We start from the raw sequence: 20,406 nt of genomic DNA on the forward strand, positions 1-20,406 counted from the left end.
TAGAGTTCGGATGGGAGTTGGGCCGGTGAGGGGGGATGGGGGGAGAGAGGGGGGGGGGGAGGGGGGAGACAATTTGAGGGGAGGGGGAAGTAGTTAGGAGGTTTAGCAATATTGAGCTGGGAGAACCGTCGCATCGATACTGAGACGCTGGGGATGGAGCGACTGCAAACTGACCGCCTACGGCCACAAGGGGGGTCGCCCGGCGTGGTCGGAGATGTATCGCTTGTCAGCCCAACCGCTCTCCCCACTAGGAACGGGTTGCTTGTACATCGCCAATAATCAATAATGGAGAGTTGCTGCGGGCCTGCCGCTGGATCGAACATGTGTTGTTGGTCAAGTTTCATGTTTCTACACATTTTGTGAGCGGGGGAGGGGGGAGACAATTTGAGCTCGTACCATCTCCTTACCTCATCGTCTACAAAGCCACATCTCCCGCCTCCTGCCTCGCGTCCTTGACGCTCACCGCTTTACTGACGAAACTGCATAATGTTATAACACGACGATTCTATTGAGATTGCGCTAGGTTGAACTTAACTGATGATGAGGTATATGCACTGAAACGATCCAAGAGTCCGAGACGAAGAGGACACGGCCTGGCGACCGGCGCGTCTTGCTCAACGCGTCTGCTGTCCATATCTCTCAGAGCCGTCTACGCTTGCCAATCTTCCACAGTGCCGCACTAGAGAAATTAGCGTTGTCAGAAGGGTTGCTTACCTCGCAGATGAGGTTGAGGTCTCCGGCGGCGTCGTCGAGACGGCCAACCGTGGGCCAGAACTTTGACTTCTTCAGCCCGGGGACGGGGTACGCGGCCTTCTCGCGCGAGTAGGGGAGGTCCCACTTCTCGCCGGTGATAACCGACAGCGGGTGGGGGGCGTTCTTGAACACGTTGTTGTCCTTGTCCTGCTTGCCCTCGATGACCTCGTCGACCTCCTTGCGGATGCTGATGAGGGCGTCGACGAGGCGGTCGAGCTCGTGCTTGGGCTCGGACTCGGTGGGCTCAATGAGCCAGCAGGTGCTGATGGGCCACTGGGCTGTGGGCGGGTGGAAGGAGTAGTCCTGGAGACGCTTCGAGAAGTCGGGAACACGGAGACCGGCCTTGTCCTCGAACTCGGCGAGGTCGATCAGGCACTCGTGGGCGCAGTGGCCGTTCTTGTTGGTGAAGCGGAGGTTGTAGTAGGGACGGAGGCGCTCAGCAATGTAGTTGGCGTTGAGGAGAGCCATCTTGGACGACTCGGTAAGACCAGCACCGCCGAGCATCTTGATGTACGCCCACGAGATGAGGTTGATCGATGCCGAGCCGTAGGGGGCAGCCGAGACGGCGGTGATGGCGTGCTCGCCACCTGTCTTGACGAGCGAGTGACCGGGGAGGAAGGGCGCAAGGTGCTTCTTGACCGAGATGGGGCCGACACCGGGGCCACCGCCACCGTGGGGGATCGAGAAGGTCTTGTGGAGGTTGGTGTGCGAGACGTCGCCACCGACACGGCCGAGCGAGGTAAGACCAACGAGGGCGTTGGCGTTGGCGCCGTCGACGTAGACCTGACCACCGTTCTCGTGAACGAGACTGGTCGCCTTCTCGATACCCTCGTCAAAGGTACCGAAAGTCGAGGGGTAGGTGACCATGAACGCAGCGAGGTTGTCCTTGTGCTTGACGGCCTTCTCCTCAAGGTCCTTGAGGTCGAGCGAGCCGTCGTTGAGGGCCTTAATGGGGACCACCTTCCAGCCCATCATGGCGGCCGAGGCGGGGTTGGTGCCGTGGGCCGAGAGGGGGATCAGGCAGACATTACGGTGGCTGTCACCACGCGACTTGTGGTACGCGTCAATGACCTTGAGGCCGGCAAACTCGCCCGAAGCACCCGAGTTGGGCTGGAGCGAGGTGGCGTCGTAACCGGTGACGAGCGAGAGGTCCTTCTCGAGCTCAGTGAGCATGGTCTTGTAGCCCTCGGCCTGGTCGACGGGGGCGAAGGGGTGGACACCGCCAAACTCCTTCCACGAGAGAGGCTGCATCGACGAGGTCGAGTTGAGCTTCATGGTGCACGAGCCGAGAGGGATCATGCCATGGACCAGCGAGTAGTCCTTCTGCTGGAGGTGCATCATGTAGCGGAGCATGTCCGTCTCCGAGTGGTGACGGTTGAAGACAGGCTGGGGCAAGAACGCGGTGGTGCGGGCCATGGGGCTGTCAATGGGCTGGGTGAGAGCCGACTGGGCCGAGAAGTTGAGCTTCTGCGAGATGTCGTCAAGGGTGTTGGGCTGGATCTCCTTGAGGCCCTTGGCGCGGTAGAAGACGTTGACAATGTCGGTGAGGTCGAGCGGGCCAACCGACTCGTCAAGGGTGATACCGACGTGCTTGTCGTCGATGCGACGGAAGTTGATGCCCGAGGCGACCGAGGTCTTGTGGATCTGGTCGGCGGTGACACCGGCAGTCGAGACGTCCACGGTGAGGGTGTCGAAGAACTGCTTGTTGGTGACGGTGTACTCAAGGCCAGTGAGGGCCTCGGCGAGGACCTTGGTGAGCTGGTGAGTCTTGCCGGCAATCTTGCGGAGACCCTCGGGGCCGTGGTAGACGGCGTACATGGCGGCCATGTTGGCGAGGAGGGCCTGGGCAGTGCACACGTTCGAGGTGGCCTTCTCACGGCGAATGTGCTGCTCACGGGTCTGGAGCGCGAGACGGTAGGCGGGGGCGCCCGAGGCGTCGTGCGAGAGACCAACGATACGGCCGGGGATCTTGCGCTTGAGGTCCTCGGTGACGGCGAAGAAGGCGGCGTGGGGACCACCGTAGCCGACGGGGACACCGAAGCGCTGCGAGTTGCCAAGGACAATGTCGGCGCCCCACTCTCCGGGAGGCTTGAGCATAGTGAGGGCGAGGAGGTCGGACGCGACGACGACCATGGCGCCGTGGCTCTTGAGGTCCGAGGCGACCGAAGTCCAGTCAATGACCTCACCGTTGACGTCGGGGTAGGGGAGGAGAGCACCAATCAGCTTGTCGCCAAGCTTGGCAACCTCAGCCTTGAAGCCCTCGTTGGACTCGGCAATCTGGAGCTCAACGCCAAAGCCAGTGCAGCGAGTGCGGAGGACGTCGACAGTCTGGGGAGCAATGGTGGGCGAGACGAGGAAGACGTTCTTGCCCTTGGAGAACTTGCCCTTGGGCACGGCGGCAGCCGCCATAGCCATAGCCTCGGCGGCGGCGGTCGCCTCGTCAAGGAGCGAGGCGTTGGCAATCGGGAGACCGGTGAGCTGAATGGTCACGGTCTGGTAGTTGATGAGCGACTCGAGGCGACCCTGCGACTGCTCGGGCGAGTAGGGCGTGTAGGCGGTGTACCAGCCCGGGTTCTCGAACAAGCTACGCTGGATAACGGGGGGGACGACAGCATTGTGGTAGCCCATACCAATGTACGACTTCATGTTCTTGTTCATGGAGCCAATCTCCTCGACGCGGCGGAGAAGCTCAAGCTCCGAGTACGGCGCAATGTCATTGCTGGTGAACTCGGAAATGCGAACGTCATCAGGGACGGTCGCCTTGACAAAGTCGTCCATCGTCTTGTACCCGAGAGTGTCGAGCATCTCCTGGGTGTCCTTCTCGGTGGGGCCGACGTGACGGGGGACGAAAGTGTCGAGCGGCGTGAAGATTGAGGTCGCGGCAGGACGGAACGACTTGGAGGGAGGAAGGGGGTGGGGCTGTGTGGCCGTGGTCGAGCGGACTGGCTCGGTGGAACGGGGGTTGAGACGCGATGCAGAGGTGGCGAGCGCGCGCGCACGCAGAGGCGCGTACATACGCGGTGCGCGGCGCGAGATGTTAACGAGCATTGTGGATGGGGGGACGGGGGATGGGAAAGTGGAAGAAAGAGAAAGGGAGGCGCGACGAGTAGTGTGGGAGATATATGGCTCCCTGGTGCCTCTTTAGGCTTGTGGCTGGTAGCTTTCGGCTGTTGCGATGTGGGATGCCGAACGAGTGTCACTCTCTACGACAAGGGTCGAGGAGACAAGTGTAAGTGACAAAGAGGTGAGTAGAGGTGGTGATGAGAAAGCAGAGAAAGCTGGGGAAAAGCCCACTTGGAGGGTTTGTCTTAAGCAAGGGCGGGGTTGAGGGTACTGATTGTTTCCAACAACTGGCTATCCAAAGTGGAGGTCATTTGAGCTAGCACCGTGTATATGGTATAATTAACTTTGGTTACACGGTACAGTGACGCGCGGTGGGCTTGCAATGTAAAGTGATCCTTTGGAAATTAAACGAGGCTGTTTTCCAAGGATTCTTTAGGATTATACTGTACCAATGCCCACCGTTTCCAACAATTATCTCTCGGCTCACTTCGGACCAGCCCGCTATTGGACACTTGAGCATTCTTGGAATTTACTCCAACAAGCACGACAGCTCAACAGCCACCAACCAGTATCTGGTTTCAGATCTTACAGACACCCAGACTGGCAGACACGTCAGCGCGCCTCTCAAGTTCCAATACTAAAGCCGTGTCGACCGCGCGTCCACACTGTCACCCCAACCCCGCGTTCTTCTTACCGCCGAGTCGGTGCTCGTCTACATCCCTTTCCGAACTTTGGACATCCTCAACCTGTCTACATTACCAGTGACAGCGCCAGTCGGATGCGTCACATCGTGACACTCGATGGGCACATCTCTGTCTCTGCCAGGCTCCAGACTGTAGGATACACGGTCCCGTCCATGCCGTATTCGTGGTGGAGGCAAAAGGTGGAGGCGGAGGCTCCGGAGAAACGTGACGGCTTTCCCCGCGTCCCACCTCCCCTGGCCGTGCGGAACCAAACACGGTTTGGAGAGTTGGAGATCTGGAGAGAGAGAGAGATATTGCTGCTGTTGGACAACAGATGCTTATCAACGTCTCCCATGCTTACCTCGTCGGCACTTACATCAGCCACTCTGCAGGCTGGTCGTATCCATCAGCCTCGTGATACCCATTGCTGGAATGTATGATGGGAACGGACGCAGGGAGACGAGACAACAGGATACTGCCAATCTCGAGGATCGAGGGAGGGCGGCGCAACGATCGCTGTCCGTGACTTTGGGATTGACGAGATCTAAGATTGATCTGCTTACCTGCCTGGGGCCACTCGCCGTTTCAACATTGACAACTGACAAGTCTTGATTCACGATTCAGACCTCTCTGACTATCTATGGCCCTGTACCAGGGCACGGTACTTTTGACCGCCAGGTCTCCTTGTCCAACCTGGATATGCGCCAAGGATCCTCGATATCAGTTCTTCGGGTACGCGGAACCGGCCATGCTGAAAGACGAGCACCGATTCCAACTTGACTTGTTGCAGGTTTGGGATCTGGGGGACGGCTCTTTGAGCTTTCAGCCTCGGAGCGAAAGCCCATTCTAGAATTCTAGAATGGCTTTGTGGTTCAGATTCAGATCTCCCCATCTCGCCATCTCAGACCTCCCCACTTTGGATCTGGCCTGACGGAACACATGGTCCGCGGCAACTCCCAGACCAGAATTGAGTATATTGATGCATATAAACAATGAGTTTACATCGACACGAATTCACATATTGATGCAAGTAAAAGCCTCTAACTTGATACCGAGATCACGTCAATCATGGCAACTGTTGCAGATGTGCCGTCGGCGAGACCCTTGCTCACGTTGCTCAATCATTCGTGTCACAGGAGTGGAATTGAGGTATTTTCGCAACGACACCTCGCCAATGCCCATCATGGACCAAACCACGTACGCGGGTGGGCCCAGGCCGTTGTGCATTGAGCAGATCTGTCTGGAGGATCGAGATCCTCCCAATGCTGGTGGATCTACGGTAGTCACAGCTGCTTCGTACATTCAGGTTCTACTTGATTGGCCGCGAAATGCAAGGAGTTGAATCGCAGTGACCTTCCCGAGTCGGGATTTACAACTGGCAGGCAGGCAGGCATGCGCACAGGCTCCCGGGCGACGTGTTGCGCACAGATCTCTTTACTCTAATCTGCGGAATGGTCAAAGAACTCGTGAGAAGTAAGGAGGGACCTTTGGACCTGTGTACCTTGGTTGGCCTTGTGGGTAGCCATGGGTTGGTGCCACTTGCGTCAGCGTCAGCATGGGCGTAGGCACTAGCGAGCTAGTCAGGCATTCAGCGACCCATTCAGACATCGGACACGGTTTGGAGCATAGCTCCATCGTTGTCACGAGTCCTAACACCCCTAATGCGGAACCGCTACCTTACGTCACAAGTTAAGCGTATGTATCGTATGTACCTTGCTTGGATTCAACCGTTCTCAACGGCAAACAGGGAGACCTAGATGGTCCGGGAGATCTGTAGGACTGTGCATGTTGCAGGTGGATGTCACGGGCCAGAAGGCTGATTTAAACGGCACCCGAAGGGAATCTCGTCCTTTTAGCCCTGACCTCTTTTGGCTTGAGTGCGCCAATTGCGCGCGCCAAAGGCCGCTGAGAGTATAAAGGGTCATTGTTTTTTAGTCGGGCAAGGTCGGCAGGCAGGGAGCAACGAGTGATATATCAATGTAATCACAGCTCCCCCGATATTATGTTGTACCCGAGATCATACGGCATGCCGCAATTATCAAAGGATTGATCCAGAAGGGGACGGATCTAAACTTGCGGGCTTTTATTGCGGCGGAGCATAGATCCCTAGTGGAGTCTACCACTTGAAAGCTTGAATGTCACGCGCAGTGTACAATGTCCAGTGGTCAGTACCTAGATCCCAGATGCATTCTGTTCGCTTCCACCCGTTCTAGCGCTGTTAATTCAAAGTTCCAGGTGCCACCTTGCTTGGTATGTATGTAGCCAGACCAAGGTTCAGTATGGCGTTATGTGGTTGCCAAAGGAACATGAGGCTTAATATGCGGGGTGGGGGGGAGGCGGTGTGCGGGTGTTCGGGTGCGCGGGTGGTGTGAACTGGTGTGCTCATGCCGTACCAAAAGTCCGCCGTTAAGGCCGTGAGAGATGTCGTCAGTTTTTTTGGCATGCTTGATAGCTCAGTTTGTTTGATGAAAGAGTCGTAAGCGGTCTACACGGCCACCGAAGAAATCAACCAGCAAGCTCTAGAGTGAGATCTACAGCGACCGGGTTATACCCAGGCACCGTGTCCAGCCTATGTAGTCTTCCCCTACAACCCTGAGAAAGGGGTTTCCAGATCTCAACTGGATCTAGGGTATTCTGATTTGTAGCTTCTAGTTACTCGTTGCTTACTCCTACTTGCTCCTCCTCTACCCTCTACCCTCCACCCTCCACCCTCCACCAGTTTACAAGGTATGTTGGGTCTCGCCACAGGTTCAGGAGCAGAGAGCGAAATGGGCATACCGTTAGTGGATTAATGACAAACAGACGGGCAGGGAGGAACTGTGCGGCAATGTGAAACCGGAGCAAACGAGTGTCCGCGTTGGCCGAGGTGACTAGTAAGCCGGTTCTCCGGGTGAGAGTGAGAGTGAGAGTGAGCGTCAGAATCAAATAGAGAGAGAGTGAGTGAGAGTGTGAGGTCATGGGTAATTGGATAAGGTGTAAAGTCCAAGTTGAAAGTCGAGTTCCGATTAGAATGGAGAGGTTGTTGGTGATCGGCAGTTGTATCAAATGTCTCTAAACCACCTTGCCTCTCCCTTGTCTAGTTATTACTTCCCTCTCAAACCCTCCCCCCACCCTTCCCCGAATTGATCATCATCACCATCTTCATAATCTTCCTCTCTACACCTTGACCACTTCTTGATTGTATCAATCTTCTTGTCAACCCGTCTTGTCAACCCGTCTTGTAACGCCCACACGCATCCCATCACCATCTTGGACACGCTCCCGTTTCCAACACGCCGCTGCTTTAACATTCCGAATTCGTCAGAGAGTCAACCACCCGATCCTCCAACAGGCGACAGACGCGCCAAAACACCTCCTTCCAACCCACGTATCCTTCCATCGTCCAACGCCGTCCAATATCAAGCTGGCTGCATCGACTGTTGCTCGCGGTCTCTTACCCTTAAACTTGTGCAGTATCAACGAGCGTGAGCGCAACCTCATTCCGCACCCTTCCCCCTCGCCTCTGCCGCAGTACACATCATGTCAACATACACCCCGCCACCCTCAAACCCTCCCACCCGCAAGCACTCTCTACACTACATCCTCTCCCCAACAGAACTAGCTCGAGATGCTCCAGATGTCCCCAATGTCGCCTCACCTACGTCGGCTCACCGCGCCCTACCGGACACCCACACTCCACAACACGCCAACGGCAACAGCAAGGACAAAGGCAAGAACTCTAATGGAGCCATTAAGCCCAAGTGCACGCCACGACCAGCTCTAGGGGGTCTCCCGAAAGAGGTCCTTGCGGCGATTGCCATTAATCTGGTCGTCGACGACGAGGGCAACGGCCAGCGCCCGTCCCGCATGATGGCGTTGCTGTACACGTGCAAGGCCATCTACAGCAAACTCAAGTTTGACAACAACCCCGTGCTTTACAACCGTTTATTCCGAGCGACGTTTGACCTCGGTGCGTTGATACGTCGCACCCAGTGGATGTTCGACGTTAAGACCGATATCCCGGGCACGAGCAAGAAGACCGAGCTGTTCGCCAATCCGCGCTCATGGGCAACCGAGTACAGGGATCGTTGGTCATTGCGAAACCGTATGCGTGACTGTGTGCGCTACGACAAGCTCAACCTCGACTGCATTGACACCGACTTGTGGGCGCTATGGTTCCTCTGGACCGAGAACGGTGAGTACCTCTATTCAAATCCGCCTGGGGTCTAAGATCTGTTTCGGAGATCTAGATCTCGCCAAGCCACAGGGCAGAAGCAACGATGGCTGACTCAAAAGACAAGAAGAACTTCAAGTTCCTCTATGAGGAGTGCCTGTTCTACCAATGGATCATGGTCAACTACAAGGATGACATGCTGTCTGATTCGCTCAAGACTGGGTATCCGCGTGACACGCCGGTCAAGGCGCTCGGCATCTGGCTTGCCATGATCTCAGGTTCCGACCTGTATGGTGAGCGTACTCCAGCCGAGGTCGACGAGAAGATCTTCCTCCTGCGGCCCTACGCCTTCGCATGCTTCAAGTACGAGATGATGTACGCAGACTGGAAGTACCGCAAGTTGCCACTCTGCAAGCCTGGGTGCACGGATCACCCTGTCATCTCGTCATACACCGCACAGTACAACCGGTTCGGACATTCGCACCGCCGGGCACCGCCGCACTTTGTCCTCGGAGCCTACCTGTGTTACATGCGCATCTTGGAGCGACAACCTGGGCGCATCGGTATGAAAGCCGGGAGCAGCACGGTGTTCCTCGACGAGGCGGGCACTGGCGTCTTCACAGTCAACCACCTTATGCCATCGGTCTATCACGACCCAGAGTGGCAGCGAAACACAGTCTGCCAGGACCCACACACGTCCCCTGGTTTGCCGCCTCTGACGTTCCTCGGACGACTGGAAGGCTTCTGGCGGGGACGCCTGCTCTTCTTTGACTTTGATGCCTACCGCCAAATGCTGGCAGGTAACATGCCTGCAGTGTATACGGGCACGTTTGCGACGCATGCTGCCGAAGCGGAGATCAGGGAGACGGTGATCCAGGTTCGAGAGGAGGACGTTGGCGGAAAGGGTTCCCTCCTAAACGCAGGGTTCGCCGACGAGGAGAGGGAGGAAGAACAGGAGCGCATCCGGACTGGCTACGGCCACAAAGTTCTTACGGGCGACGACCTGAAGAAGGCGGACCCACCTGGGTACACGAAGGAGATCCTCCTGTCAGGACGGGTGAGTTCCCGGCATTCCGGCATATGAGAGTCAACTGACGTCAGGTCCGCAGCAGCTGGGGCTGGTCGCGCGTCCGTGGCCGTGTGCGCTCTTGGGACGGGCTGGTCCAGATCTCGTTAGGAAACTCTGTGCGTATCGCGTCGGCTTTGGACGAGTCACGCTGACTGATTGCAGACCCCTCACCCTCTCGGCCAGTGGATCTGGCGCGGGTACATTCACACTGGAGGGTACCTCATCGGACGATGGCGCGACACGTACACGCCCGAGTCGCAGTTCGGTTACGAGGGCCCGCTTGGTATGGTGCGAGCGGGTGACATGTACTACCCTAGCCACTTTCCCAAGTCGATGGCGGCGTCGACTGGCACCACCAAGCTCGACTTTGGTCCAGACGGAGGAACTCAAGGCCCTGGGCCGGGGCAGATCCACAACCGCATGCCCAGAAGCCAGATCCCCAAGAGCCCGATGTCTCACACTTCGGCGTCGAGCGGCTCGCGTGAGAGTTCTGACGATCCGATGGAGGGCCGCAAACGACGGGTTGCAGACGATGCGTTGCCTCCGCGTAAACGGCGAGATTCTGAGCGGCCTGGGAGCCGCGCGAGTCGTGACAGCAATTCACGGGACATGTGGGAGATGAGGCCCAACAGCAGGGGCAGCCGACGAGACAGCGACAGTCGGAGCGGGAGCATGAGCGAGCGGCCGCGGGCCGGCAGCCGGAGCGAGTAGTGCCAGCCATGGGTGTCGGGAGTATGTTGTACGGAAGCGGTACCTATGCATATAATGCGTGGAGCAGGAAAGGGCTTGGAAACGTGTGTCTCGGATACAATAGCGTAAGGGCGCGTGTGCGTTGTGCGGTGAAGGCATGGCTCCGGATGGACGGCGGAGATGTAGTCTGATCGAGATCTGCCGCTCGTGTCCATCTTCCCGCAACCCTTTCAACGTGAATACTTTAGTTGTAATACCAACTGCACATTTGGCCGCAGAGTTGGCCGCGAGATCTCATGGCTGCGGAGTATCCGTGCCTGTGCCTGGATGCCTTAACCACTTTCCCGGCCGCCATCGGCACACAAGTGGAATGCCCACTCAAAGTCCGCTCCTTCCGAACCTGCCAAAAGGTGGGAGTTGGGTCCGGCCAACCTCACATTGTGCCGACGACGTGCCGTTAACCTGCCCCTGCGCCTGCCGAGAAGCGGTCATCCCATCCACAATTTGCGCAAGCGATGGAGCGCTCACCGATCAGTAAGCGAGGCGTGTCTCTCTCACTCACAAACGAGGCTAAAGATGACATTAAGCATGATGCATGTGAGAGCTGCGTCAACGTGTCAAAGTAGCGAAGCGTACTCTACTTTCTAGACCGGGGTGTAGGACAAGTATTCTGACGTCAGTCTTACGTAACTCGACAAACTCGAAACTCGTTCTTGTCGGTTCTGTTTGTTCGCCACCTACTCAACCTCAACCACAATGTGGTTTCCTCGACTACCAGACCTCCTCTCCGCCTTTGACAGATTGACTACACGGTTGACTCAACGGACGCGCGGCCTCCTCCTTGGCCTGGCGCTGGGCATCACCCTCTCCCTGTCGTCCCCCCAACTGGCAGGTTTCTGGCAATCCTATCGACGACGGAAAGCCGTCCAGTCGCTGCCGAAACGACCGATACAAGTACGCAGCGACGAGATTGTTGCCGGAACAGTGGGCTTGATTGGCAATACGCCACTCGTGCGCATCAACTCTCTCAGTGATGCTTTGGGAGTCGACGTGTTGGGGAAATGCGAGTTCCTCAATCCGGGAGGGAGCGTCAAGGATCGCGTGGCGCTCAGAATGATCGAGGACGCCGAGGCGCGAGGGTATTTAAGGCCACATACCGGGAGCGTCCTGTTTGAGGGCACGGTCGGGAGTACGGGTATTAGTCTGGCAACGGTCGGAAAGGCAAAGTAGGTTTTTACAAGCTGACAAGCTGACCCCGACAGGGGATACGAATCACACATTATCATGCCGGATGATGTGGCTATTGACAAAGTGCTCATTCTCGAGCGTCTTGGAGCTACAGTCGAGCGTGTTCGTCCCGCAAGTATCATTGATGAGAACCAGTTCGTCAATGCGGCCCGGAGGAGGGCACACGAATTCGGCAATATCGATATCGTATCGGATGACGAGGAGCTGGTATCAACCCAGGCGACCGAGAGTGAGAGACGTTCACGCCGCTCCTTCGACGCCGCTCGGCGCGGTTTCTTCGCCGATCAATTCGAGAACGAGTCCAACATGATGGCACATTTCGAAGGTACGGGACCCGAGATCATCCGCCAAACAGGGGGACGATACGATGCCTTTGTCTCGGGTGCCGGAACAGGTGGAACCCTCTCTGGAACGGGACGCGCTCTGAAAATGGCCAATGGAGAATGTAAAGTCATCCTGGCCGATCCGGAGGGAAGTGGGTTATTCAATCGCGTCAAGTATGGTGTCATGTTTGCCCCCCAAGAAAGCGAGGGCACGAAACGCCGGCACCAAGTCGATACCATTGTCGAGGGTATTGGGATTAATCGACTGACCCGCAATTTCGAGGCTGGCGAGCGCTTGATCGACGACGCGTACAGGATATCCGACCTCGAGGCGGTCGCCATGTCCCGATACTTGGTGGACCATGACGGCCTGTTCCTCGGTTCCTCGAGCGCGTGTAATCTTGTCGCATGTGTGCGGCTCGCAAAGCGTCTTCCCAAGGGGTCTAGGATTGTGACGATTCTCTGCGATTCGGGGGCACGGCACCAGTCCAAGTTCTGGAGCGACGAGTATTTGGCGCAACATGGCATCAAGGTCGATGTGGGCATTGTCGAGCGGTTGATCAAGGCGTAGCCGTAGCATGCATATCTGTGTCCGAGTACGCACGTCAAACGACCGCGGCCAGGGCGTCGGCGTGAGTTTGCACGAGCTGCACGACAGGACGTTGTGGAGGTGGAGGGGGGCTTGAGTGGCTCGGGAATGTGAACGCTGCTGCGTGCCATCCATCGAGGATAGATGTCACAGCGCTGTTCAGAACTCTATGTGAACAGGACTATTGTGAGACAACTGGCTTTTCACGTTTCAGCCTCACCCTGTAAGCCCACTTGAACACAAAAAGGTATCTCACCGTGTCACAGTCCTTTTCAGATCCTGTTTTGAACTCAGCCGTGAGTCCTTCAAATTCGAGAAGGCTCACAGCGTCATTTCGGTTGCTCCTGTTCATCTGTTCTTGCAGCGGGTCATCTGCGCAGAACCGCGCAGGGAGCCTGATGTGCACTCCACATACGAGTGCGACAGCTCGACAGCTGACAGCTGCAGCAATCTCAAAATCTCAACGCCAGGCCTGCTGCGCGCCATACGGGACATCCACTAGAAGACAGTTGGTCAACACATCGTCAACCACCCGAAAGAGGCCCTGTAACCCATGCATACAATCACCACTCCTCGTCGCTCCCGTCAGCCTTCCAGCCCTCCGCGTCGCTTTCCCAATCGTCATCACCCTCGATTTCGACCTCAGCCCCGATCTCAAGGTACTCCTCCTCGAAGCCCGTCTCGCCGCAAGCGAACACGTCCTGTCCCCGCCGCTTGGCACGCAGCGCGATGGCGGCTTCACAACTCGGATCGAGGAGGGCTCGCACGCGCAAATTCGCCATATGCTCGGAAGCGCGGCCAATGGGTGAGCGCAGGCTGAGGAGGGAGAGCATGGAGCGCGGGTCGTCTGTCACCAACTCCACTCCTTCCGCCTCATCTTCCTCGACATCCTCCTCTTCCTCAGACAAATCACTCTGGTCGATAACCATGTCGTCGTCGAATATAGAACTGATGCGCACCACTGTCCGCCGCGTGCCGATGATCGTGACGACGGCGGGACTTGCTTCGGGGTCGAACTCGTCGTCCGTTAGTTCGAGGACGCGCTCGCCCGTCGGGCGTGATCGCGAAGCAAGTGGTGATACAGTCGGCGGAGTTGTTGGAGCGAGCTCGTCCTCGTCCATCTCCTCATCGTCGGATAACGATGCGCGCGCCTTCTTGCGTGACACCTCTGCTTCTGTCGCTTTGCGCTTCCCATTCGCGGGCTCCTTGTCCGTCCTTCCTACGGCGCCCATCTCTCCTGCCGCTCGCCTGAAGATGGGGAATAAGTCGCGCCCCTTCGGCTCATCGTCGAGGATCGCAAACGCCTCGCCCTTGATCGGCGTCTCACCCAGCTCTTCCTCGGCATCTTGCCGTCCCCGGAACTCGCGTTTCCGATGCACAGGGCTATCGACCTCTCCAGAGAGCCAGCGTCGGGCCTGTGTCCTTGGCGTGTCCTTCTTCATGCTCTTGCGCGCGCTCTCGAGCAGAGACTTGAGCTGCTTCGGCGAGCTGGCATGTACGTAGTCGAATCGCTGGCGCTTGGGCGTCCCTTGTACGCCAAGCATAGATGGGGAAGGTGCTTGGCGCGACACGCTGAACGGGTTGTCGTCGAGTTTGCGTCGTTTCGGCGTGGACAGGAGCGGGGTTGGGCGACTAGGTCCCGCCTCGGACAATCGCGGCGGCGGGGGTGGCGAGGGAAGACGCGCCGTGCTCCGTCGCCGCGGCGTCGGAGTGGTGTTGTGATCGTCATGCCGAGGAGCCTTCTCCTCAGCCTTGTGCTTCCCATTCTCCCTCCCGTTGGCCTTGTGCTTCTCCGCCTCCTTGCTCAGCTTGCGCCATAGCGCGTACTGCTCCGCTGCCGTTAGCCTTCCTCCACCTTCCTCCACCCACAAATCTCGCCGCCCCTCCGGATGTCATCTTTAGTTGGGGCTCTTCCGTTGTCGCGGCGGAATGCGCGTTCCCACGCCTTGACTTTTGCCTTGACGTCGGCGAGCTGGTCCATGTTGTTTGTGCAGAATGAGAAATGAGCTTGGACCATCAACAATGTTGACTTGATTCCTACCAGACGCGTCTGACCTGCCTGGTGGAGGTTGACGGGGCCAACCTCACGTGGAGTATTTGCCTCCGCGCCCGTTCTCTGCCGCAAGTGTGCAAGATGAGATTTCGGCGCTTGTTGCTTGGCTTTGCATCTCGGCAACTCTGACCCTCACACCCTTCATCCATCCTTGTCTCATCCCCCCCAGCGTCGACACCGACGCCGGCTCCCTCCTCCTCCTCTTTAAAAGGCTCATTGTAGCCATCTCTCCCCCCCACTCCCTCGACATGTCCGCCCTCCGTACCGCGCGTGCGCTTGCTCGCGTCCCCCGCCTCGCCACTCCATCAAGGACGTTTGCTGCATCGAGTGCGCTCGCGAAGCAGGCCGAGCCGGTCAACAACACCCCAATTCCGCTCAATGCTTCGCCGCAGTTCCCAGCGCCCACCGACCCCTTCAATCCCGCCTCGTCCAAGGCCAAGCCGGCGGCAGAGTACTCCGAGTCGACGAAGAACCTTGTACGCGGTGTCGCCAAGTTGCTGGGATACAACAGCAAGGCGTCGACGACGATCCGCGAAACGGGGCGTATGATGCACGGCATCGTCGGCGCCGTGGAGAATGAGAGGAGCTTCTGGTATGACGGTGAGTCGAGTCTTTCCAAAGTAGCTTGCTGACACCAGAGTGCAAGCTGCCAGCAACGTACCAGACGTTCTTCCAGTTACACCTTCTCTACGTTCTGATTCTCGTGGTGCGTCTGCGTGCGCTCCGCTCGTCTCGGCCCGACACCTCGCCCATCCCCGAGCCTCTTGAGCCCGGCCCGCCGACACACACCGGCCCCTCCTCGTCAAACTTTACGATCAGCAAGCCGGCACACGAGACATACCCCACCGAGTTCCTGAACCACTTCTTCGAACTCGCCGAGAGCCAGATGCGCATCGTGCTCGGCAAGGGTGAGCGCGAGCGCGTCATTCGCAAGTACATGGACGAGATGGGCGAGCAGTGGAAGGGTGCTGGGCTGGGCCTTGACTACATCCTCGGCCTGAGCATCAGCGACGACAAGGCCGAGCGGGCACTGAGCGACCCCGAGCTTGCGAGCTGGGTGTGGCGCAACCTCTTCCAGAGCAAGGGGATCGCGCCGGGTGAGGGTGACGAGCTGGCCTTCCCTCCCCAACTTGACAAGGTCGTGTTCTTTGTCCGTCGTGAGCTGGCCCGCCTTGGCGAGATCAGTGACGCCGACGTTCTCGACGGCAACATTGGCGAGTGGGGCCCAGTGAACCAGTAAACTCTTCTGGGCTTAACGCATCCTTCCTATCTCGACTCAGCATAGCCTCGTCCGGGCGCTCTGTGCTATATATCGCACCTCTCCATAGACAAACTGTACCTCTAGAGTGCATCTATGCATACCCAAACAAATATCGAGCATAGAACCAACTTTGGTGGAGTGGAGGTTATGTTACGTAACGTATATTTCCGGCTTTTCTCAACATCAACTCTGAACCACCACACCATCTCTATCCACTAGCCCGCAAACCAGCCATGTCCGCCGCCCTCCTCCCCCGCGCCTCTGCCGCGCCATCACTGCTCACACGCATGTCGACCCTCCTCCCCACCCTCTTCCCTCGCGCTGTCCCCACCGCCGCACTGCCATGGCTGGCTGCGCCGCTTGGCGCGCTTGCCGGCCTCCGGTCCCTCCTCGAGCTGCTTCCTCCTATCGTGCTTGCCGTGCCGAAGAGCAAGATCTCGCACTCGCGCAAGAGCATGCGGTCCGCGAACAAGGGTTTGAAGCCCAAGCTGAGTGAGTCGACGAGCTGGCTGGGGAGCGGAGGCGTGGACCGGAGGGAGTGCATAGGCATGGAGTAGAAGGCCTGCGCACTGTCCGCAAGGGCGGGAGGAAGCGTATTGGCGACAGTTCTTCGAGACACTGGGAGTGAAGCGGAACAAGGATGGTTCCGATGCCGAGAACACGGCTTGGGAGCGCCCAGGTATGGAGGCTGCAGATCACCCGTTTCTCTGCATCTGGCCGTTCAACAGCTCCAACTCCCCATCCCAAGCATTTTAACTCGCTTCGCACCCTGCAGCATCCTTCTCCTATAGCGCCTGGCGTTAACACATGCGCTGACCCCAGACTTCTCCCACTGCGAGGCGTGCGGCACTGTCAAGCTCCAACACCACCTGTGCCCCAAGTGCTTCTCCGAGATCTCGCGCAAGTGGAAGGGAGAGAGCCGCGCACCGCCGCGCGCTTAAACCCCGGCGCAGTAGAGTACCGCGCGCATGCGGGCTTGTAGAGTGATGGCATTGCATAACGTCTCAAACGGCAGCTGAACAATGATATCATCTAACCGTATTCTATTACAGCGCACGGCGCGAGTACAGAGCAATTCCTTGCGCTGGTCGACTCACGAGTCGGACACACCCGCACTACCGACGGAAGTAGACGCCCTCGGCGCGGGTCTTGCTGTCACGCACGACCGGGATAGGGACAGAGTGGAAGCGCTCCATGACGGCCTTCTCCCAGTCTGCCAGCTCTTCGCGCTCGCGCGCCTTCTTCTGCTCCCTCAGCGCCTCCTTGATGTCCTTGAACGGTGCCCCGCTCTCCTTGAGCTCCTCGATCTCGGCCTGGCCTGCTTTGATAGCGGCGTCACGCTCTGCAATCGCGTTCTCAAACAGTGCCCAGGGGATACACGCAGTAGTCGGGCCACGCTGGTGCGTCATCTTGTCCGCGGCGGCGTGGGATGGTGCGCTCGCCGCCGCAGCATTGAGCGCGTTCATCTCGTCCTCTTCAGCCGTGTTGTTCATCGCCTCCTCCTCACTCGCCTCCACCTTGACTCTACCCTCCTGCTCGTCGACGCGCTTGACGTCGTCCTCGCTCAAAACAAACTCGCCCTGCCTCGTACGCGTGAGCTTGACGACGTGCGCGCCACAGCCGAGTGCAAGCCCAATGTCGTGCACGATACTGCGAACATAGGTCCCAGAGCTGACCGTCATGCGGACGGTAAACGAAGCGGGCCGGAGCCCAGTCTGCGCCGACACTTCGGGGAAGTCGGGTGCGTTCAGGTCGATCTCAGGCTCGGCCGGGGTCTCCTTGGCCGCCTCATTGGCGTCGTGCACTATCTGAGTGAGGCGACGGAACGTGTCCTTCTCCCCCTCGTCCAGCCGCGCCTCGGGCCAGCGGTACGTGTGCCCGCCGTCGCCCTCGACCACCTGTGCGGGCGTAAAGTCGATCAGGTCGATCTCGACCTGGCATTCGCGCACGGGGATCGGGCGAGGAAGGGGCTTATTCTCACGCGCATACTCGTGAAGAGGCTTGCCGTCCATTTTAAGCGCGGAGAAACTGGAGTCAGCTAGCTACCTGACAAACTCACATAGGAGGCGTCTGCTTGATCTTGCCACGGAACTGCTCGAGAGCCTTCTCGACGTCCTCGCGAGTAATGCTGTCAAAGTTGCCCGTCGAGATGACGGGGTCTTGCGAGTCGTACGACGTCGTCGCAGCCCCAAGGAGGCCGATCGAGACGTACTCCTGTGTGTGAGCGTGCATTCTGGGAGGTGTAGTGTCTGGTGAGCCACGGGTCTTAGTACCAGACGAGGACGCACCTTCGAGCACTCGAGGAAGCGGTTCAGGTGCTTTGTTCCGCGCCCAACACCGATAACTGGCGTCAGCTATCCACGCGGGATACCAAGATGCTCGCCATGACTTACCCAACACGCCATCAGCCAGCGGGTCCAGCGTGCCGCCCTGTCCGATCTTGAGTCCCATGTGCGTCTTGTTCCGCTTGCGCTTGTTGCGCTCCACCTCGCGCCCGCCGGCCGGGAGGTTTGGGTCCGTAAACAGGCGCGACTCGATAAGCAGCGGCGTCATGGCCTCGATGACGCGCATCCTGTACATCAGTCATAGAATAGAGGAAACTCACGAGCCCGGACCCGACGGCTTGGCGATGGGAAAGAGCCCGTTGAGCGGAAGCGAGGAGCCAGCAGCCATGGTGGGGATGGGATGTTGGGAAGTGAGGTTGGTGAAGTGAAGTTTCTGGACCTCCACCTCCACCAGGTGACTTTGTTGCCACCATTATGTCGGAGCTCAAGGCTCGTCTGAACCGAATTGCCTCTGCTACTGTTCCTTTCTCTCTCAACAAATGTCCATTCAGAGAGGCTGAAACGCCTTCAGATACGTGAAAGGCTCATTTCCGCTCTTGGGGGTAGATGAATACCTTTATGAACCACGTGCGGAGGTCAGCTTTCATCAAGACACTCAACACTGATAGTGTAGTGGTTAGCATAAGTGCCTTCCAATGGATTAGCACTTGACCGGGGTTCGAATCCCCGTCAGTGTATCTTTTTTTTCCTTTTCGACGAGGCATTGCATAAGATGGACCCAACGCAGTGGCAGCATCGTGCAGTTCGTACTACCGAGCTCACTCCAACCTTATGCCAGCGTCTCTACATGCTCTACGCGTCTATGTACAACCTACTTGCCCGTCTCCCCACGCGCTTCCTTCCACTCCTCAGTCCCACTCTGCCGGCCCTGAAGCCCACTAGCTTCCGCCTCGCGCCACCGCTCCCCCTCATCAGCCGCCCAACGTGCCTGCGCTTCGTCCATACTCTGTAGCACGAGGCGTTCCTCCTCGTCCAGCAGGCCGCGGCACTGCACTGTATGCGTGAGGAGGAGCTTGTGGTCAGCGATCGCTTTTCTGCCCCTCGTTTATCCTCTACTAGCATTAGGACTCACCCAAGCCAGATGGTCTTCCTCCCACCCCGTCCCCTGCCGCCACTTATCCTCGCGCCGGCGGAGACACGCGGCCATGTCGTCGACATACACTTTCGTGACGTCCTCCGCCCCAGCCGCCCCAAACGCAAGACAGTAAGCCTGCATCTTACCCCATCCCCGATCGTACAGGAGGGGCTTGTTGACTTCGGCCTCGCAAGAGTCGACATGCACCCAGTGCTGGAGGGTGGGGCTCCAGTACTCGGTCCACACATGGTCCTCCGAGTTCCAAACGTAGCGCGCTTCCAGACCGAGCGCAAGGAGGAAGATGTAGAAGAGCTGTGCGAACTCGCCTGTGCGTCAGCATCTTCCGCAGCTGGTGGGATTAGGAGAAACGCACCACACCGGCCCACTTTGGCACGCATTAGGGCTTCGGTCGTGTTGTAGCGCGGGAAGCGCGTATCCTTCTCGCAGGCCGTGCACTTGTGCAGCTCGACGCGGCCCGCTCCACCCTGCAGGTCCTCGGCGCTTGGTTCACCCTGTCCCTCGTACGTTGTATCCCCGCCACACGCACACTTGATCGGATCGGCCCAGCGGAAGTATTCGTGCTTGAACCACCGCGCAGCAGCGAGCACGAGGGCGTCCTCGTAACCAAACCCGGGTGGGAGACCAGAGAAGCTTTCCCCTCCCTTCTTGTGTCCCGCCTTGTGTGACTTGACGAGATCTTCGGCGCGCTTGGGCAGATGCGCGAGCGTGAGGTCGATTTCGACGCGGTTCGGGTTCTGCGTCAGCTAAGATCATCGGGAGCTCACCAGGTGCGCGTCCGTCTCCCACGAGTGTTTCTTCAGGTTGGTGAATGTGTTATCCATGCTCCTTGGCTCTCGACGCCGCAGCGAACCGCTGCGCGCCCACTGGGTCCCAGCCTCGCTCTGCAGGAGACTCATGACTTCGCGGGCGCGAGCCGTATCCTCGGCCGTCGGTTCGAGGGAGGGGATGCTGTCGTACACCCCTGCCAGCAGCTGGTGGGCCACATATCCGGACTCGACAGGGCCGGCTGGCATGCCTTTGGTAGATTGTTGTGGGTTGTCAATGAAGACTATCGAGCTGTGCGTGACAAGCATTGTTGGT

At 58.2% G+C, this 20,406-nt stretch overlaps 8 protein-coding genes across 8 annotated transcripts; 4 read left to right on the forward strand and 4 right to left on the reverse strand.

Moving 5' to 3' along the window:
- Positions 1 to 639: 639 nt before the first annotated feature.
- Positions 640 to 3,801, reverse strand: GCV2 (uncharacterized protein; the record flags this gene model as incomplete). The annotated part of the gene is made up of 1 exon (XM_060598353.1): positions 640 to 3,801. One exon carries the CDS (start codon positions 3,799 to 3,801, stop codon positions 640 to 642), a length of 3,162 nt encoding a protein of 1,053 aa, XP_060455155.1.
- Positions 3,802 to 8,018: 4,217 nt separating this feature from the next.
- CcaverHIS019_0212520 (uncharacterized protein) lies at positions 8,019 to 10,432 on the forward strand (the record flags this gene model as incomplete). Its single annotated transcript, XM_060598354.1, has 4 exons — positions 8,019 to 8,673; positions 8,775 to 9,709; positions 9,754 to 9,837; positions 9,884 to 10,432. 4 exons carry the CDS (start codon positions 8,019 to 8,021, stop codon positions 10,430 to 10,432), a joined length of 2,223 nt encoding a protein of 740 aa, XP_060455156.1.
- A 1,092-nt stretch (positions 10,433 to 11,524) lies between these two features.
- Positions 11,525 to 12,553, forward strand: cys12 (uncharacterized protein; the record flags this gene model as incomplete). Its single annotated transcript, XM_060598355.1, has 2 exons — positions 11,525 to 11,637; positions 11,674 to 12,553. 2 exons carry the CDS (start codon positions 11,525 to 11,527, stop codon positions 12,551 to 12,553), a joined length of 993 nt encoding a protein of 330 aa, XP_060455157.1.
- Positions 12,554 to 13,134: 581 nt separating this feature from the next.
- On the reverse strand, positions 13,135 to 14,552 carry CcaverHIS019_0212540 (uncharacterized protein; the record flags this gene model as incomplete). The annotated part of the gene is made up of 2 exons (XM_060598357.1): positions 13,135 to 14,405; positions 14,441 to 14,552. 2 exons carry the CDS (start codon positions 14,550 to 14,552, stop codon positions 13,135 to 13,137), a joined length of 1,383 nt encoding a protein of 460 aa, XP_060455158.1.
- Positions 14,553 to 14,872: 320 nt separating this feature from the next.
- Positions 14,873 to 15,864, forward strand: cbp3 (uncharacterized protein; the record flags this gene model as incomplete). The annotated part of the gene is made up of 2 exons (XM_060598358.1): positions 14,873 to 15,224; positions 15,263 to 15,864. 2 exons carry the CDS (start codon positions 14,873 to 14,875, stop codon positions 15,862 to 15,864), a joined length of 954 nt encoding a protein of 317 aa, XP_060455159.1.
- Positions 15,865 to 16,118: 254 nt separating this feature from the next.
- On the forward strand, positions 16,119 to 16,826 carry CcaverHIS019_0212560 (uncharacterized protein; the record flags this gene model as incomplete). Its single annotated transcript, XM_060598359.1, has 2 exons — positions 16,119 to 16,377; positions 16,708 to 16,826. The coding sequence occupies 2 exons, from the start codon at positions 16,119 to 16,121 to the stop codon at positions 16,824 to 16,826; spliced, it is 378 nt and encodes a 125-aa protein (XP_060455160.1).
- A 174-nt stretch (positions 16,827 to 17,000) lies between these two features.
- PUS4 (uncharacterized protein) lies at positions 17,001 to 18,558 on the reverse strand (the record flags this gene model as incomplete). The annotated part of the gene is made up of 5 exons (XM_060598360.1): positions 17,001 to 17,913; positions 17,945 to 18,099; positions 18,174 to 18,229; positions 18,279 to 18,457; positions 18,491 to 18,558. The coding sequence occupies 5 exons, from the start codon at positions 18,556 to 18,558 to the stop codon at positions 17,001 to 17,003; spliced, it is 1,371 nt and encodes a 456-aa protein (XP_060455161.1).
- Positions 18,559 to 19,041: 483 nt separating this feature from the next.
- On the reverse strand, positions 19,042 to 20,399 carry PNG1 (uncharacterized protein; the record flags this gene model as incomplete). Its single annotated transcript, XM_060598361.1, has 4 exons — positions 19,042 to 19,242; positions 19,303 to 19,631; positions 19,679 to 20,060; positions 20,091 to 20,399. The coding sequence occupies 4 exons, from the start codon at positions 20,397 to 20,399 to the stop codon at positions 19,042 to 19,044; spliced, it is 1,221 nt and encodes a 406-aa protein (XP_060455162.1).
- Positions 20,400 to 20,406: the final 7 nt, after the last annotated feature.

Source organism: Cutaneotrichosporon cavernicola (assembly GCF_030864355.1).
Source record: "Cutaneotrichosporon cavernicola HIS019 DNA, chromosome: 2".
Taxonomy (NCBI): Eukaryota; Fungi; Basidiomycota; class Tremellomycetes; order Trichosporonales; family Trichosporonaceae; genus Cutaneotrichosporon; species Cutaneotrichosporon cavernicola.